This window comes from Cnephaeus nilssonii, assembly GCF_951640355.1.
Source record: "Cnephaeus nilssonii genome assembly, chromosome: 19".
Classification (NCBI taxonomy): Eukaryota; Metazoa; Chordata; class Mammalia; order Chiroptera; family Vespertilionidae; genus Cnephaeus; species Cnephaeus nilssonii.
The window spans coordinates 34,591,976-34,609,129 of record NC_137090.1 but is presented as its reverse complement, the minus strand read 5'-3'; the positions used below and the strand labels follow the sequence as shown (position 1 = coordinate 34,609,129).

General features: G+C 59.0%; 1 protein-coding gene across 8 annotated transcripts in view; it reads right to left on the bottom strand.

Annotated features, from left to right (window-relative positions):
* Window positions 1-57: 57 nt before the first annotated feature.
* RPH3AL (rabphilin 3A like (without C2 domains)) overlaps window positions 58-17,154 on the bottom strand; it is a 126,002-nt gene continuing 108,905 nt past the window's right edge. For all 8 annotated transcript variants that reach the window (XM_079797371.1, XM_079797368.1, XM_079797367.1 and 5 more), the window contains 3 exons: window positions 6,084-6,197; window positions 4,125-4,271; window positions 58-2,848 (listed from right to left, as the gene is read on the bottom strand). In XM_079797371.1, the coding sequence (XP_079653497.1) occupies window positions 2,814-2,848; window positions 4,125-4,271; window positions 6,084-6,197 (296 nt within the window). In that variant the 3' untranslated portion in view covers window positions 58-2,813. The remainder of the gene's footprint in view (window positions 2,849-4,124; window positions 4,272-6,083; window positions 6,198-17,154) is intronic.

The following is a 17,154-nucleotide window of genomic DNA, read 5'->3' as shown; positions in this document are numbered from 1 at the left end:
CTCCCCCGCCGCTCCCCCACCCCCCCTCATAGCTTGCTGCCCTGCCCCCTCCTGTAGCTCTCCGCTGCCGCCCGCTTGTAGCTCGCTGCCCCACCCTCCTGCTGATCCGTGGTCTGGTTGTTACGCGATCGGTCCTTATGCGTCAAGGCGTAACGACCATTTGCATATTACATCTTTATTATATAGGATTCTTCTGTCCCTGGTACTTAGGCTGTTTCCAGTTCTTAGCTAACGAAAAGGTACTCTCCCAACATTCCATGCATGCGTGGAGCCCACGTAGAAGAGCTTCCACAGGGCGATGGTTCCAGGTTCTGCCAGCCCATTGGAGTCACCTGGGGAGCTTTAAAAACCCCGATGTCAGGGCTGTGCCCCAAAGCGATTCCACCGGAATCTCCGGTGGGGAGTCCAGCCAGAGTGCTTGTTGTCACCCCAGGTGACTCCCAGGAGCAGTCGGTGCTGACAGCAGCTGCCCTAGACCCGCGCTACTCAAAGCTGGTCCTCCAGCCAGCAGCAGGGCATCACCTGGAGCGGGTTAGACGCGCACTCTCGGCCCCTGGCCCCAACCTCCGAGTGAGCGAGAATCTGTTTGAGCAAGACCCCGGGGGATGGGCATCCCACTGCGGCTGCAGGCCACATGCCTCTTCATCCACAGGCGCTCGCCATGGCGGTGCGCCCACAGGGCTGTGGTTCTACGTCCTGTGCCGGCACCGGGCGGGCTCTGTCTCTAGGGAGCGTGTCTCCTTCCGTCCCAGGAAGTACGGTGGTATCATTTCTTCGACAATTTTCTCTCTTGTGTTTTGTTTCTTGGTTTGAGATTTCTATTAGTTGGACGTGGGACCTTCTGCACGGCTCTTATCTTTTGATTGTCCAATTTTGTCTTTTTCTTCTCCTACATTCACATCTTTGTTTTTGTGTTTTATGTTCTGGGGGATTTTCTCTCACCTTCCATTCCTCCTAGTGCATTTTTAAGTTTGTGCTATTGCATTTTACTCTGAAGAGCTGTAACCCTTGGTTTTAAAAGGAACACCCCTTTGCTGGTTCACGGGTGACTATCTGCAGAGGGCTGTGCTGGACCCTGCCTTCTGGGCACTGGAGTCTATATTTTGGTTGTTGGTTCTGGTCAACTGCTGGTGCCCTGGCTGTTCCCGGTGTGAGTGCAGCAGCAAAGCTAACCGGCAGCTCTGCTTCCGGGGGCAGGGCCCGTGCACGGGGGCCTCACCGTGGTGACGGGCAGAGACTGGGGACTCGCCAATGTCAGGCTCTGTCCAGCTTTTCCCTTTGGTCAGTTTCCCAGAGAGAACCTTCCACAACGTCCCGCCTTGGCAGAGGGCGGAGGGTGTTAGCCGGGGAAGGGCTGAGGGTCTCCCTGTTCATCACAGCCTTTGGCTTGGGGTCCAGCCTTGGCCAGCAGTGACGCTGTCTTCTACGAGGGTCAGGGAGTGGCAGGGCGGTCACAGGCCATGTGAGCTGGGAGAAGGGACTCAGGGGATCTAACCATGTCTTCCACACAGGACTGTTTGCACACCCATCCTGAGCTTCCGCCTGAGGGGTCCCTGGCCCCTGCAAGCTCCGAGCATTCGGGGGATTCTGCAGAGCAAATGGGCTTGGTCTGGGCTGGCTTTCTCACGTAGATATCCTGGGGAGTCGTGAAAGCTGGCGTATACAAGTGATGCACATCATCGATCAGCACACGGCCCAATGCAAACCCTAATCTTTATTTGTATTCTGAAGCGTAACTTGTCACAGGGAGGCAGTGAGGTTTTTTTTACCATTTGCCAGGGGCCATGGCAAAAAAGCTAATGGTGGGGGCCCGGGGCCCTGGGGAGCAGGCCCTTTGCGGGCGGGCCTGGGGGAGAGGGCTGTGGGGGAGGGGAGGAAGGATGGGAGGATACAGACAACACCCACGCACACAGACACGCGCTCTCTCTCTCTCTTCGGGGAAGGGTTTTCCAGAAGCATTTGCCCGTGCTTTGAATTAAGTATTTTTCACGCCAAAGCGAACCGACTGAAGAGTCGTGAATTAATGGCTTCGGGGAGCCGGGGCCAAGCTGGGGAGAGGCTGAAGGCTGCTCTTCAGTGAGCGACTTCTCAGTCTTCACCAGAGCCCTTCTCAGCTCCAGCGGGGAGGGACTGGGAGCAGGGGGGCAGGGGCGGGGCGGGGCTGGGGGCACCGGGGGCCGAGGAGGGGTTCCAGGAAGCCACAGAGCCAGGTCCCAACAGCAGCCCCGGGCCACCCTGAGCAAGGGGCGGGGTGCTGCTCCCACCTCCGGGGGCCCAGCAGAGGGAAGGGTGCGGCCTCCCGCATCCCACCTGCTCTGGACTCGGGGCTGGTCTCTCGGGGCCAAGCTCAGCTTTGGAGGGTCAGGCTCAGGGCTGGACTTCTCCCATGGAAACTGCAGTGCACGTGGGGGCCCCACCAGGGGGGTGACGGCCCATCCAGCCCAACCCAAGGTGAGAGCCAACTGGAAATGAACGCAGGGGTAGAAGAGGGTGTCGAGGGAGGACAATAAATAAAGGTCACAGCTGAGTGAGATGGCTGGGGGCGGGGGCGGGGGGGGGGAGGGTGAGGGCTCCCAGAGGAAAGGGGGCGGAAAGGCACTGAGTGGGCGGAGCAGACTCAGCCCCCAAACACTGGCTGGTTGAGTCAGAGGTCACGTCTGACAGGGGATGTGCGGCCTCCGGGACTGTCAGGAGGAGCCGGCAGGGTCTGGCTCCAGCGTGTGGGTGCGCCCTCTCACTCTTCCGACTGGAAAGCCTGCCCCGCGCACCCACAGGCCTCTGCCCAGGGCAGGTGGAGGGCTGGTCGGGCCACATCAGCAGCGGGGACCTGCCCAGCCGTGCCTTTTGCCTTTGGGAGAGAGAAAAAAGGCCACTATAGGGTGAGCTGAGGCAGAGCACCGCCCTGACAGCTTGACCTTTGGGGAAGAAATGGAGGTGACGCAGGTGCTGGACTAGGCCCGCCCCCCCCCCACCTTGTGTGAACTAGCCCGCGGCTGCGGGGGAGGGGGTGTTGGGGTGGCGGGGGAGGGGCTGGTGCCCTGGGCAGAGCTCGGCTCCCCTTTGCTGCGTCCTTGCAGGCAAGCTGTCTCCTCCCCACGCTTCAGTGTGTCCATCGCAACCCAGGTGGTCAGCACAGCGACCTTCGGACGCCAGAGGAGCAAACGGACACGGGGGTACAAACCTTCCCTCCAGGCCGGCCCTTTCCAAATGCCTCCAGCCCTGGAACGCGCCACACCCTGGCCGCACAGCCTCCCCCATTTATCCCTGGACAGTTCCCAAGACCTGCGCAGGGCGCACACTCCACGTGGAGCCTGCATTTTACCCTCTCCCCACCCCCATGAGGGGCCTGATGTGACCCCCACGTTAGCGACAATGGAACTGGGCACAGAGAGACCAGATATTAGGCTGAATCAGACCGAACTGCCAACATTCGACTACTTTCGATCTATAAATTGCAGTTTCACGTGGCTCAGCCTGAGGGTTTGCCCCGGTTCACGTGGCTATGTGGCAGGACTGGGACGAGAACTCGGGCTTGATTCCAAGCTGCCCCTGAGGAGGGTTTCGGGAGGCCAGAGGGCGCGGAGAGGGCCCACCTCATGGCCCTGCCCGCCGAGGCTCCCCGACCCTCAGGCCTGCCCAGCTGCTGCCTCTCTCACGTGCCCTGCCTGCAGCTTCTCAGGAAGCGGAGGCCAAGGACTGTCCCGCACCACCCCCAGTCCAGACTGGGCACACCATGGGGCTTGGTGAGGACTGGGGTGCCTGGAGCATAGTAGGTGCTCCCGAAATGGGAGCGACAGCGACTGCCACGGAGATGGGGAAATGAAAGGTCACACGTTTTGTAAAGCTGAGGATGTAACAACCATGGTGAGCATCTCTGATGATGGATAGGGGGATGGTCACCATGATTAATTTGGGGTTCCTCTCTGTTCCTTGCAGGCAGGGTGGGGCCTGGCACCTCGGTTCCCGCAGTGCCTGCCCAGAGCTCAGTAAACGTACAGAATTGAAAACCTCATCGCCTCCTTTCCAGTTTTGGGGGACTGAGTAGGAGAGGAGGAGGGCCCTGGGGGAGGGGGGGCCAAGGAGGGAGAGGCAGTGGGGGGTAGGAGAAGTGGCTGGGTACTCACTGGGGCCCTTTGGGTCTGGCCGGGGCGGGGTGCCCCTCTGTGGGTCTGCAGAGCCGGGCCCGGTCTCGCTGGCCAGGCTGCTCTGGCTCCCCGACAGGTGGCCGGGTGGGGGGGTGAGCTCCATCTTGGGGGACTCCACGCTGCCACCTGCAAGAGACCATGTGTGAGCGCAAGTAGCTCAGTGCTGGGCCCTCTGGACCTTAAACGGAGACAGGGAGGATCTCCGCCTGGAACGAGCCGACGGGCAGCTTCTCATATGGATCGGAGGTGGGCGTCCAGGGGCCTGACTGCCCAGGGCCCCTTGCCCTGCAGGGCTGCCACGTTCTAGCGCGACCCAACCCTGTGGCCACCAAATGGGCCCGCAGGTGGTTGCCCAGAGGAACCAACATGGAAGTCGACAACCAGGAGGAATTCCTCTTGCCTTCAAAGACTGAGGTGTGGGTGGGGGGAGGGTTTACATTTCAGCGAACTCAGTGGGGTACTCATTGCTGCCTTTACTAACTCAAGGATCCTCAGATATGGCTGTGGGTCCTTGTCCGGCCAAGGGAGCCGAGCTGGGCCTGTGCCATTGTATTCCGTCTTTTCCTATCCACTAGCCCCGTGGTCGGCAAACTGCGGCTCGCGAGCCACATGCGGCTCTTTGGCCCCTTGAGTGTGGCTCTTCCACAAAATACCACGGCCTGGGCGAGTCTATTTTGAAGAAGTGGCGTTAGAAGAAGTTTAAGTTTAAAAAATTGGGCTCTCCAAAGAAATTTCAATCGTTGTACTGTTGGTATTTGGCTCTGTTGACTAGTGAGTTTGCCGACCACTGCACTAGACCCACGGGCCCTAGCTGGGAGGTGGTGTGAAGGGAGGGGACAAGAGCTCTACTGGGGGAGGTGGAGGGCGGGTAGAACCTGCCCTGGGAACCGAGGAGGGCAGTAAGCGCCCTTTACACTTTCCTGAGACAGAATCTTTAGCCCGAGGTGCCCAAGAGAGCGCCTCGTCCAGGGTTCGTTTTCATCTCTGGCGCCACCTTCACCTATTGACACTGGCCACTCGGAAAGCTGCCGGAGGAGGGCTCGGAGGCCGCACTGGGCTCTGGGGGAAAGCGTATGATGATCACCTCGTCACGCCTGCCACGGGCACGGGAGTGGACGTACAAGCCCGCGTGCCGGGCATTTGGCATCTCCGATGGAGCCCAAACTGTCATCCCAGCAGGAATTCCTCCCACGTGCGCTCTGGCAGGTCCCCGGCCTTGTCCCGGGGCAGCAGGCGGGGGCGGTGCGGTCCAGTGCGGGGCAGTAAGAGAGCTTCTTACGCACTGAAATCGCCCGGGCACCGCCTTCAGAGACCCCAGTTCTAAGCTCTGGAGGGATTCTGAATGCAGCTGGCCCTGTTCCAGGAAGGCCCTCGGTGTGGAAAGGAGAGGGAAAACGTGCCCCAGGCCTTGTCTGCACCAGCCTCAAGGCCCCAGTCACTTCTCTTTCAAACACAGGTCACAGAGGAGAGCTCAGAGGTGTGAAATGCAGAGGGAGCCTCGGAGACCACCTGCTCCCGCCCGTTTGTGCGAACTAGTAGGAAACAGGCCCAGAGGCCACAGTGTGTCTCTGGGTCCCACTGCAGTCCTACGGCAGAGCTGAGCTACACCGGAGAACGCCGTGCCTGACCTTCACGGTCTCATCTCATTGGGATGCTCACAGGGAGCTGGGGAGGAGGCCCAGGTGTGCAGGCCGAGGTCAGGGCAGCCACTGGGCCTGCCTCCCCGCCCCCCGAATATACAGCTGAGCCCCCTTTCCGCCGTGCTCTTCAGGGGCGCTAAGACTCGAGCTCCTAGCCGCCCCGCCCCGGGCCTACTTCTCAGAACTTCCTGACCCAGAGCGACCCTGCGGACACCTGCTGGGAAGCAGAGGCCCACGGAAGCGGCAAAGCCACCTGCACCCGGAGCTTCAGAAACCAGCACGCGCTCCCCACACTCACCTGATTCCCCCCGGGATCTGCCGCCTCTCAGGTCCCTGGGCCCGGGGGGCGGGAGTCTGTCCTCCAGGCTGGAGGAGCTGAGATCCGAGTCGCTGTCACTGTCGCTGGAAACCACTGGAAGAACAGACAGCAGCAAGGAGGTCACCGCGACTGGCCACCACCGGCAGGCACGCTGCACAGAGGGGCGGGGCAGGCCTCCCTCCTGCCAGGACGAAGGGCACAGCCCCTCAGCTGGCCGTGCGTTTGGGGCACGGGAACAACGGCCTGGCGATGGGACGGCGGGCTACTCCTTCCTGCCAGTCCAGGAGGGCTCACCCCGGGGCCAGCCGCCTCCACACGTCACCCCCTCCCTGTGGTAGGAGCCAATTACCCCTCTGGTGGAGGCAGAGCCGCCCTGAGCCTTGCCCCTGGCCACGAGGCAATGCTCGTAGTCATGGCAATGCCAGTCCTCGCTGACCCTCACAGAACACGCCAGGCACTTGACACACGCTAACCCACTGAAGCTTCAGAACATCACGGTCAGACAGAAAATAGCACTATCCCCATTTTACAGGCAAGGAAACTGAGGCACGTGCCAAAGGCAGTAAGCGGAGGAGCCAGGATTTGCGCCCTGGCAGTCTGCCCACAGCCTGTGCTCCTAACCACCCCGATTCCACTGGGAGAACGGACCGGGGAGCCAGCCGGCCTGGGCTCGCCTCCCATCCACCCAGTAACTCTCCGCGGGGTCTTGTGGGTGCAGAAGGGAGCCGGGCGGATGGGCTGGGCTCCCGGGAGACGGAGAGGAGGAAAGCCCTGACAGGGAACACCCACTGCGGAAGAAATCCTCTTTTCTGGACTGAACGGGACCACATTTGGCTGGTTCGTTACCGGGGGAGTCATAATACAGGGTCTATTCATATGGTAAGCATTCTGTCTGAATTTTAAGCATAGAAATGTACATCCATGTGCCAATCTTTTGATGGAGAGTTCGGGTGCTTCTTCGGGACTGGGTCCACACGGTCTTTCATGGCTAAACTGCACGCGTGTTTGGCTGTGATTCCCAGGTTCAGAGTCTACCCATTGGAGCAGAGCAGTTTCCTTCTCCTGTCTGCCGCCGTGGTCCTGCCCGCATCTAATCCCATCGCTATTTTAAGCGAGTGGCTTCTATCAAGGCTTCCCAAGGCCCCGGCTTTTATGAGACAACTGTTTGTGTGTGTGTGTGTGTTTTTTCTGACTCTTCCCATCAATTTACATAACATTTCATTAAATGATGTAATTTTAACAAGCACAACTGCACACAAAGGTTTGGGACTGCAGGGCAGCGGCTCTCACAGGCGACTAACTCAGCGAATGGGGTAAAGCGTGTTTAATCCAGGGAATGCAAAATGCTGGCTAGGAGGGAGGTCAGGAGGGAGGTCAGGAGGGGTTGAGCTCTTTCTGCCAGGCACTGTGCTAGCGACCTAGCGGGCATTATCTTAGTCAACCTGCCCAACAGCCTGTGCCATAGGGACCCATGTGGTGGGAGATGAGATTGGAGACAAAATGGATCTACACCAGGGATGGCCAGGCGGTTTCATCTGACCGGCCAGGCCCCTCCTGGAGCACGTGCAGAGGAGAAGCCTGGGGCTGCGTTAATACCCAGCAGGAAGGAGAGCCCGGTCCGGCGGGGAGACCCACTGTGAGCCCTCGATGGGAAACGGCAGGACCCGTGCCACGGAGCTGCCACCTGGATCCGGAACTTTCTGCAAAGCCTTCATGCCTTCAGCCTGTGCCACCTGCCAGCTAACGGGAGGCACAGGCCACAGACCAAGCAACCAGAGTTGGAGCTGACCGACCATTTCAGCTCTAAGAGATTCTCAACCTTGTGCTTCCACAGCAGAGTGGCCCGCACACAGTAGGTGCTTTGTGAAGCTCTGATGACCAATCGGCTCTTCTTTCTCCCTTATCCCCATGTCCTGACAGTTTCACCTCCTAAATGGTCCTCGAATCAATGCTGAGCTCAAAGCCTCATCGTCTCCAGCCTGGATTCCTGTGATAACCTCCCACCTGGCCCCACCACAGGGCCCCCCCCCCCAGCCCCCCTGCCCAGCCGGGGGTGCTCCAGCTAACACACAAGTCCTAGTTACCCTTCTTCAAAGGCTCCTCATAATCGACAGGACCAAGCCCAAGCTCCTGACCGTTGTCCACTTGTCCAACCTCATCCCATACAGCTTGCTCTCCTGCCCCGGGCTCCTCCAGCCCCACCGGCTCGGAGCTCTTGCCAAACTGCCAGTTAGCGGCTCCTGCAGTGACTCACTCCCCTCTGCCCAGGATGCCCTGCCCATCGCGTTTCTCCTGGCTCAGTCGGACACCACCTCCTCCAGGAAGCCCGGCGGGCGGAACGCCTGTGCGTTCTGCTGCAACGGCACCAACCACTTCTGCTGCACACGTCTCTGCAGGCGTTTCCCCAGCAGGACCGAGGCTCCTTGCGGGCCGGGGCCAAACTACACCCCGAATCAGGCTGGTGTGCTTCTCCTCGGCAGAGCCTGATCCAGGTGGGTGGGGCAAGAGTGATGCTAACCTGAGTGTCCCAGCGGGCCCTTCTCTGTCTGCTCAAGGATGCTGCCTTTTCTGCCCTGTTTCTCCTCCCCGCCCCCCCCCCCCCCCCCGCCCTCAAGGAAGGCATCTTGGGCTTTTGTGATACGGAATCAAGAGGAGACAGGGACCGGGAGGGGTGGGGGTCCATGGGCCCCTCCCATAGTATTTGAGAGAAGCAAGGGAAGGCCTGTCTCACTTTGCCATTGCTTTTCAGGTCCTGGACTGGGTTCCTTTGATTGCGATTCCACTGAGACCGGACTGAACTGGTGTTGGTTCTGTAAGCATTTGAGCATCTTTAACTCACTGACTGACTAAACACCAACCCCGTGGGCCCCCTGACATGGAGGCCCCTGCCTCTGACGGGGAAGAGGCCCAGAGAGGAACCCTGGGCAAAGGGCTGGATTCCGATGTTTAAAATATCTGCAGGCTCCCCCTGACCGAGAGGCTTAAGGACCATCGAGTCACCCTTTCTGACTTGGAGGGCTCCATCTCTTCCGTGCTTGGCACGCAGGATCTTCGTAAGCCCGTGGCAGGGGGACACGGGGCTCGATGGCGTTACAATAATGCCAGGATCCTCTGGCGTTCATGGGCAGATGCCCAAAAGCACAAAATACCATTAACAGGAAAGAGACCACGGGAAAGGCTGTCCCAGGACCCGGGTCACCGTGGCAAGCTCACGGATCCCATGTCTTCCCGTCCTCCCCGCCTGTCATCTGTCGCACCTGGTCACGGCACTGGGTTGGGAACAGCATTGGATTGGGAATCGGTGTGGGTTTAAATCGCAGGAAGACTGTGCTGGGCTAATAGGGGAGCAGCGTTTGTTGTGAGGGGTATGTCTTGTCCAAAGCACCAGCCCTGGAGGTGGGTTTGGGTACACCAGGCTTCGAAAAAACAAGACCTCCTCAAGTTCCAGTCCGTGGGCTCATGCTTTGTCTCCTCTTATGGGCCCCAAAGGGCTGCAGCCGTGGACGGGGCGGAGGGCCCCAGGGGACAATGAGCTCACAAAGGCCGCACAGAGCAGAGAAGCAGCCAGCCGACAAGGCCCATTCCCTGCGGACGCACCCCCCTTGGCTCGAGCATCCTTGCTCATTGTCTGGGACTGCGAGCCGGGCCAGGCTCAGCTTGGAGGCCTCCGTGAAACCCAGTCCTTGGCTCATTTGCCATTCGATGGCCGTCAGGACCATTCTCCCTGCACAGCAGCTGCTATCGTAAATCTCCCAGGTCTATTAACAAAGCGTTTAGGCTCATAAATCTTTTGGCCCTTGCTCTTCCATCCTCAACAAAACACTCTGTGTGTCTGCAGGCTGATTCCCCCCCCCCTCCAACTCCCCAAAGGTTGAGTCTAGGATGGCTGGGTGATGAATGCCTGTATTCTGCCCACGCCTGATTTTTCAGATTGGAGACGGGAAAACACCAGGAGGAAGACAGCCCGGGAGCTTCCCCAGGAGGCATCGCCAAATGGATTCACCTGGGGCTTTGCCAGGAGGCGGGGAGGACGGAGGGCCTTCCCCTCCGGTGGCCTGAGCCCCTGGACCACTTGCTGGGGGACCTGACATCCCCGAGATTTTCCCATCATGCCTTGGAAGGGCTGCCTGCTGCTGAGGATGAAAACCAGCACCAGCCATGCCCACTTCTCTGGGGATAGGCCAGCTTCCCCCTCCCCCACCCCCCACTCTTGGATGGATTTGCAATTTGACTATCACCATGGAAACTCAGAGTTTTGGCACATGAAGGTGGGGGGAAGTCCTCCTTTTTGGAAAGTCTTCCCAGACTGCCTGAAAGGACAGGTGTGGCAGTGGCTGTGGGTCCAGTGGAGACACCTTGCCTGGGCCGGTCCGGGGGACTGGCAGGACGCTGGCTCAGCCTCCCTTGGGATTTGGGGACCAGATTCCTGACTCTGCTCTGTCCCACCTCTCTTTGTGATCCCGGTCACCTCACAGTGTCCCATCATACACAAAGAGGCCACCCGGACGGCGACTCTGGGTCTGAATTCTAGGACTCATCTTCAGGTCGGTTTTGTTCGTCAGTGGAGAGACCCCAAAGCCCCTCTCCGGTTGAGAGGCGGGGAGACGCGACGTGTGGGCCACACAACGCCCGCCTGCCTGGCACAGGGACCACCGGCAGGCTGTGAGCTCGGGAGGCACTTGCGAGCTGCTGCTGCTCGGCGTGGAGGCTCCCAGAGCCCCAGAAATTATGGGAATTAGAGAGGAAGAGAGATATTTTCAGCAAACATTCTGCCAAGGCAAAGCAGATGGTGGAAAATTTTGCATACTAAAAACAACACTTTTTTTTTTAATGTATAGGAAAGATAATAAGGCCCCAGGGAGTGCACAGAGATCCCCAATTAGCCTTCCCAGCCCCCCCCCCCCCCCCAGGCTGGCATGGCGGCGGAGAAGGTCCCAGCGCTGTCTCCACAGAGACCGGGGAGGGCCGGGCCTGCAGCCTGAAACCCTCCCCAGATGCCTGGCAAGTCTGGGGCTCCATTTGGTGGCAGCAAAAGGGAAGTGTGGGGTGGTGAAGAGGCACCGGCTGAGTCAGCCCCAAGCTACGTCCTGGCTCTGCTGCTTCCCGGCTGGGTAATTTGGGGCCAGTTTCCTCGCCTCTCTGTGCGCCGCAGGTCCGTCGTGAGACGGGGGCGGATGGGTCCCTTTCTGTGCTGTGAGCATTGACAGAGGTCACACGGGCACCCTCTGGCACACAGCAGGTGCTTGATAAACGGGAGCTGTTTTACCTGAGGGGCATCCTGAGCTCACAGCCCGCACCTCCCCACGCAGGGCTTGCCTCGGGGGTCCCTGTGTCCGGAGCCCAGGCCAACCTCACAGGGGTGGACTCACATTTTCCAGGGGAGCGTACCTTCCCAAGTTGTGCCTCACAGGACGCTGAGGGCACCAGACGCCTTCAAAGGCCATTTGGAGGCCGAGCTGGGACTCGAACCCAGGCCTCTCCCTCGCCGGAATCCTGCTCTTTCCTCCGCAGCTAGTATGCAGGGCACCTGCGGTCCAGCCACACCCGAACGGCCCTGCTCCCTCCCGAGTCCTCCCTGCCAGGCAGGCCAGCTTATTCTCTGTCCCCCCACCCCCCACCCCACATGCCCTTTGCCCAGGGTTTCTCTCTGGGCCTTTTCCCGTCAGAGGCAGGGGCCTCCATGTGGGAGAGAAAGACTTCTGTTCACTCCCAACATCGAGGGTTCAATTCTGGCTCTGCCCCGGATGTCCCTGGGCAAATACTTTCATCTCTTTGAACCTCAATCCTCTGATCTGAAAAATGGAGACAATAACAACCACCAATAAAGTAAGACCAAGGAGGACAGAGGGCACTGTATCTTTAAAAAGCTACACAAGCCTATACTTTTACATATATTTTCTTATAAATATATTTTATTGATTTTTTACAGAGAGGAAGAGATAGGGATAGAGAGTTAGAAACATCGATGAGAGAGAAACATCGATCAGCTGCCTCTTGCACACCCCCCACTGGGGATGTGCCCGCAACCAAGGTACATGCCCTTGACCGGAATCGAACCCGGGACCCTTGAGTCCGCAGGCTGACGCTCTATCCACTGAGCCAAACCGGTTTCGGCCTTTTACATATATTTTAATCCTCCCCCGAGGATATGATTTTACTGATTTTAGAGAGAGAGGAAGGGAGAGAGAGAGAAACATGGATCGGTTGCCTCCCACATGCACCCACACCGGGGATCGAGCCTACAACTTAGCTATGTGCCCTAATCAGGACTCCAACTTGCACCCTTTTTGGTGTATGGGATGACGCTCCAACGAACTGAGCCACCTGGTCAGGGGAAGCCTGTGAATATTTTAAGAATCTGAATCCCATTCGTCCTCCAGGGACCCGTCCGAATTGTGCCTCGACTGCAAAGCCTCTCCAGCCCGGGGAAGGAGCGGGGGAGACAGGCCTCATTCTCTCTCCCCACGACACCACCTGGCATTGAGTTGCTTTTCCTACAAGTGCCTGCCGTGACTTCCCACCTGTTCCTGGAACGACTGGAGGGTGCGGCCACATCTTAATGCGCATCTGGCTGCTCCCCTCAGCCCCAGGCGCCGGACCCAGGCCCAGCAGGCCCTCAGTACGGACTCGCTGGCTGCGCTCTGAAGAGCCCGCCCCGGGAAAGGACGGCCGTGCGCGGAGACGGGAGGACTGGACGGTGGTCAGCGCGGTGGTGGCGAGCCAGCTCCGTCTCCAGCAGGCCTGGCCTGTCCCCCAAGCGGGCGCCTCCTCCAGCCTCCCTCTGAGGGACACTCCGATGGGACGAGCAGGCAGCTGGTGGCCTCAGCCTGAGCCAGGGACCGCTGATGGGGGAGGGGCTGTCTGAGGCCAGTTGCCATGGACACGGGATGAGTGGGCCCTGGGGGGCGGGGAGAGCACTGTGCACAGAGCGCCTGCTCTTCTTCCAAACCCAAGCCGAGGCCCTGCCGGAGGAGCAGGCTCTTCCTCTGTTTTGGAAACTGGCGTCAGGGCCCTGGAGAGCCAGGGCCTGGGCAAGGAGAAAGGAGGCCCCAAAGCCAGGGATCCCGTCCCTGTAGAAATGGGCCAGGTGGTGGCCAGAGAGGCTCAGAGCCTCCCTCCCTGCCTGACCACCCGGAGCCTCACTGCTTTATCTGTGAGGTGGGGAGGGGGGCGGTCACGGGGGACCCTCCTTCCTTGGTCCCCTTCCAGGCTGTCCAAGGGGAGAGCTGCAGGGTCAGCCCAGACCAGGCTGGGAATTCAGAGCTGGAGAGTGGAAGGGTTTTCTGCGCGTGTTTTTTCATCCACCATTGATTTTAATTAACTCCCTCCTTTGGGCTCCCAGACAGGAGGCACCGGATAATGAAGACAAATCCTCAAATCAATAGTGATGTGGTCGCCAGCACCAAGATCCTGTGGTCCTGTCCTTGCTTGAGGTGCTCCAGGCAGAACAAGAGGTGGATGGAACGGAAGATAAGAATAGCTCCTTTCAGAGAGAACATCGTACTCTGAAGGAGAGCCAGCGAGTGTTCGGGGAGAGGCGGAGTCAGGGAGGGCTTCCTGGAAGAGGTGGAATTTAAGGATGGGCTTGATCTATAGGTGGAAATGCTGGCGCCGGTGTGGGCCCGGCATCTCTGACAGAGAACAGGAAAAGCGAAAGCCAGAGGTGGGCTTCTCTGGGGCCGGGACAGCCCTGCTGGCGCGAGAGCAAGGCTCCCGGCTCAGGCCCTTACGGGACGAGGGGCCGGTCTGGTTTAGGTGTGCTCTGCACCGTTTCTCTCCGGCAGAGTACTGCTTCTGACGGAGGCAGGGATGGAAGCCGGCAAGTGCACACCTCCTGTCTACCCCTTTGCTGGGATGCAAACCGTGTCCTCGTTACCGCCTCTCCTTCAGCTCGCTCTCTCCTTCCTTCTGTCCCCGTGTCTTTGTCTTTTCGTTTGTCTCTTGGTGCTTCTCTTGCCGATTTTTTTTTTTTTTTTAAATTCTGCCTTTGCGTCTCTAGTCTTATTTTCCCTCTGGTGTGTCTGGGTGTCTCCATGAGTTCTGAAACGTGGATCGGTGTCTCTGGGTTCCTCTTTCTCTGTTTTTGTCAGTTTCTCTCTGTCTCCGGCCTCCTCTCTCTGTCCCCCCCCCCCGCCCCCCCCTTCCCCGGCCTCTCTGTCATATGCCTTCAAGGTCTGGCTTCCTTGGCCTCAGGTTTGTCCCTGAGGTCCCCTCCTGGGGTGGAATGTCCGCCCCTGTCAGGCCTGTGGGGGTGGGACTGGGCAGCCGGGGTCTGCCTGGCCCCAGGGGCAACCAAGGCAGAGGAGGCCTGGCCCCTCCCTCGGGTAGGGAGGTCAGCGGGCACAGGGAACCGCCCAGCCTCTGCTGCGGCTCCTGGACCGGCCGTGGGAAATTAGCTTGGCCCCATCTGAGCGCCTGCACCCTGTGATTGACAGGAGGCCCCGGGAGGCAGTGGCTGAGCTGAGTGGAGCCGGCACGGCTATCTCCGAAGGCTTTATTGGAGGCAGACAGACAGGGCAGGCGGGTCCAGGTTTATTCACTTCTCCCAGGTCCCCAAAGGCTGAGGAGTCTAGAGTGGGCGGAATTAAGTTGTAGGTTTCCTTGGTGAGACAGGTGAGGAGGGTGTGCCCTACGGCACAGGGCGGAGCCCAGCACCGGCCTGGCACGCCTGAGCTGAACCGGAGCCAGAGGCTGACTGGGGACGGGGTGGGGGGTGCTGGGCCCTGCTTTCCTATTTCAGCTCAGACCAGGGGCCAGGAGCCCCCAGACCTCCAGACCTCGGCAGCTGGAATCAACCCATCAGCCGAGGCCGTCATCAGGTCTGGACAAATTCGAAGCGACAGCCAAGGCCCTGGCCTCTGGTGTGGCTAACGAGGCCCTTCTGCTGCTCTTGGGAAATGAATCCCCAAGCAGCCAAGACGGGCAGGAGGGCTGCTGGGGGCGGGGGTGGGGCGAAGGCAGCTGCCTGAAGCCCAGGGCTTCACACCCACCCGCACTGGGCTAGCATTTGGCTTCCCCAAGGGCTCCGGAGGTCAAGACAAATGGTATGCACGGGCTCCTCCCTCCAAACACGGCTACACGGGAGGTGGCCAGGCCTCCACTCCTGGGACGCGGGGGAGGGGCAGAGTTTCCTGAAAGCCGCAGGGTTTCTCTTTCTGTCCATGCCAAGATTACAGCGTAAGTTATCTGACCTCGTCATGCCTTAGTTTCCCCTTTCATAAAATGGGACAATAGTCTGCCCCCTCCCACAGGTTTTCAGGGGATTACCTGAAATAGCAGATGCACCGCACCTGGCTCAGCCTTCACCTAGCCACCCTGCGATCCACGGCAGCTGCTTTATTTGCTGTTCTGATTTATTATTATTATTATTTTGTTGTTAACCCTCACCTGAGGATATTTTTCAATTGTTTTTTATTTTTTTTAGAAAGGGAGTGGAAGGGATGGGAGAGACACACAGAGAGAAACATCAGTGTGAGAGAGGCACATCGATTGGTTGCCTTCCGCACATACCCTGGCCAGGGCCAGGGATAGAGTGTGCAACTGAGGTGCGAGGTACTACGTGCCCTTGACCGGAATCGAACCCGATACCCTTCAGTCCGTGGACCGACGCTCTACCCACTGAGCCAAACTGGCCAGGGCGAATGCTGCTGTTTTGATTTGGCCACTCAGCACTGGGGCTTCCCTCACCTGCACAGACCAAAAGGCAGACGGCACCCAGGCCTCGGCGGGGCCTGGCAGAAAGGCAGCTGCGAGAGGAGACCAGGACTGAGAAGACCAAGGTCAGTGCTCACCCCGGGGGGCCCACGGTGGGCTCGGGCATCCCATGCCCTTCTCCTGCCCCTGGAGGGCTGGGTGGCATTCGGGTCCCCAAACGACTGGCGGAGCCACAGCGAGGGCTGACTATGACTTTTCTGTTCATTTCTTCCCTGGACCCACGAGGCAGACCTACACCGTGAGGGCCCGAGTCTGGTCGCAGGTGCCACGCCAGGCGGGTCCAGTTGGGACACATAGCACCCTCCGCAGAGGGCTCAGAGACACTCGCCCTCCCTCCCCTCCAACGGTCCTTTCGGGCTCACGGTCCTTTTGTCTCCGTGTGTGTATTTGGTGGTTTCTATTAAAAAAAAAAATCTATATCTATATCTATATCTATATCTATATCTATATCTATCTATATTTATCTATATCCATATCCATATCCATATCCATATCCATATCCATATCTATACCTATATCTATATCTATATCTATCTATGTTTATCCATATCCATATCCATATCCATATCCATATCCATATCCATATCTATATCTATCTCAGGTACTTCCACTCCCCAGGATTCCAGAACCCACACAGGGAGTAAAACAGGAGGCGGCGAAGGTGATAATGAGGCCTAAGAGCTGATCCGGATCCCGGGGATAGGACTTGGAAAGGAAGAGTCAGTGACTTCACAGGCATCAGCGGACACTTACCACAGGCACAGTGTGCGGGTGGGGGAGCGGAGGGGGAGGAGGGGTGCTGGGCGGGTTTGATGGGATTTCACAGGCAGCACGTAGCAGGACTGCTTGTGTGCACGCACGTGTGAGAGAGGAGGGCGGGGCCGGTGGGAAATGGGGCTGCTCTTTGCAGTAGAGGCAGCCTCAGTGTGTGATCTGGGGGCAGCTTTACCACCTGCCAGAAATTCCTCCAGCGTTTCGCCCCTTGGCTTTGGCACGGTGAGATAGGAGAGCAGCAAGACAATAGACTCTGTCCCAGCCCCACAGCCCCATCCTACTCATGGGAAAACCAAGGTCCAGAGAGGAGGGACTTCAAAACACTGACGTGTTCCTGCCCGGTGTCCCCCGTCCAAACACATCAGCTTGGCAAGGCCTGATGCTGAAGCGCTTACTGGTGGTGGCACGGGAGGCGTAGAGCCGCTAGGGGCCGGATTTGAGGTTCAGGGTCGGGAGTCGGGACAGAGATGTGATGGTCAGCCCCTGCCTCCCACTGGTCAGGAGGGAGGGCCGGGGGGGAGTGGGCTGGATGTGAGAACCCTTCACTGCCGCAGAGCAGCGT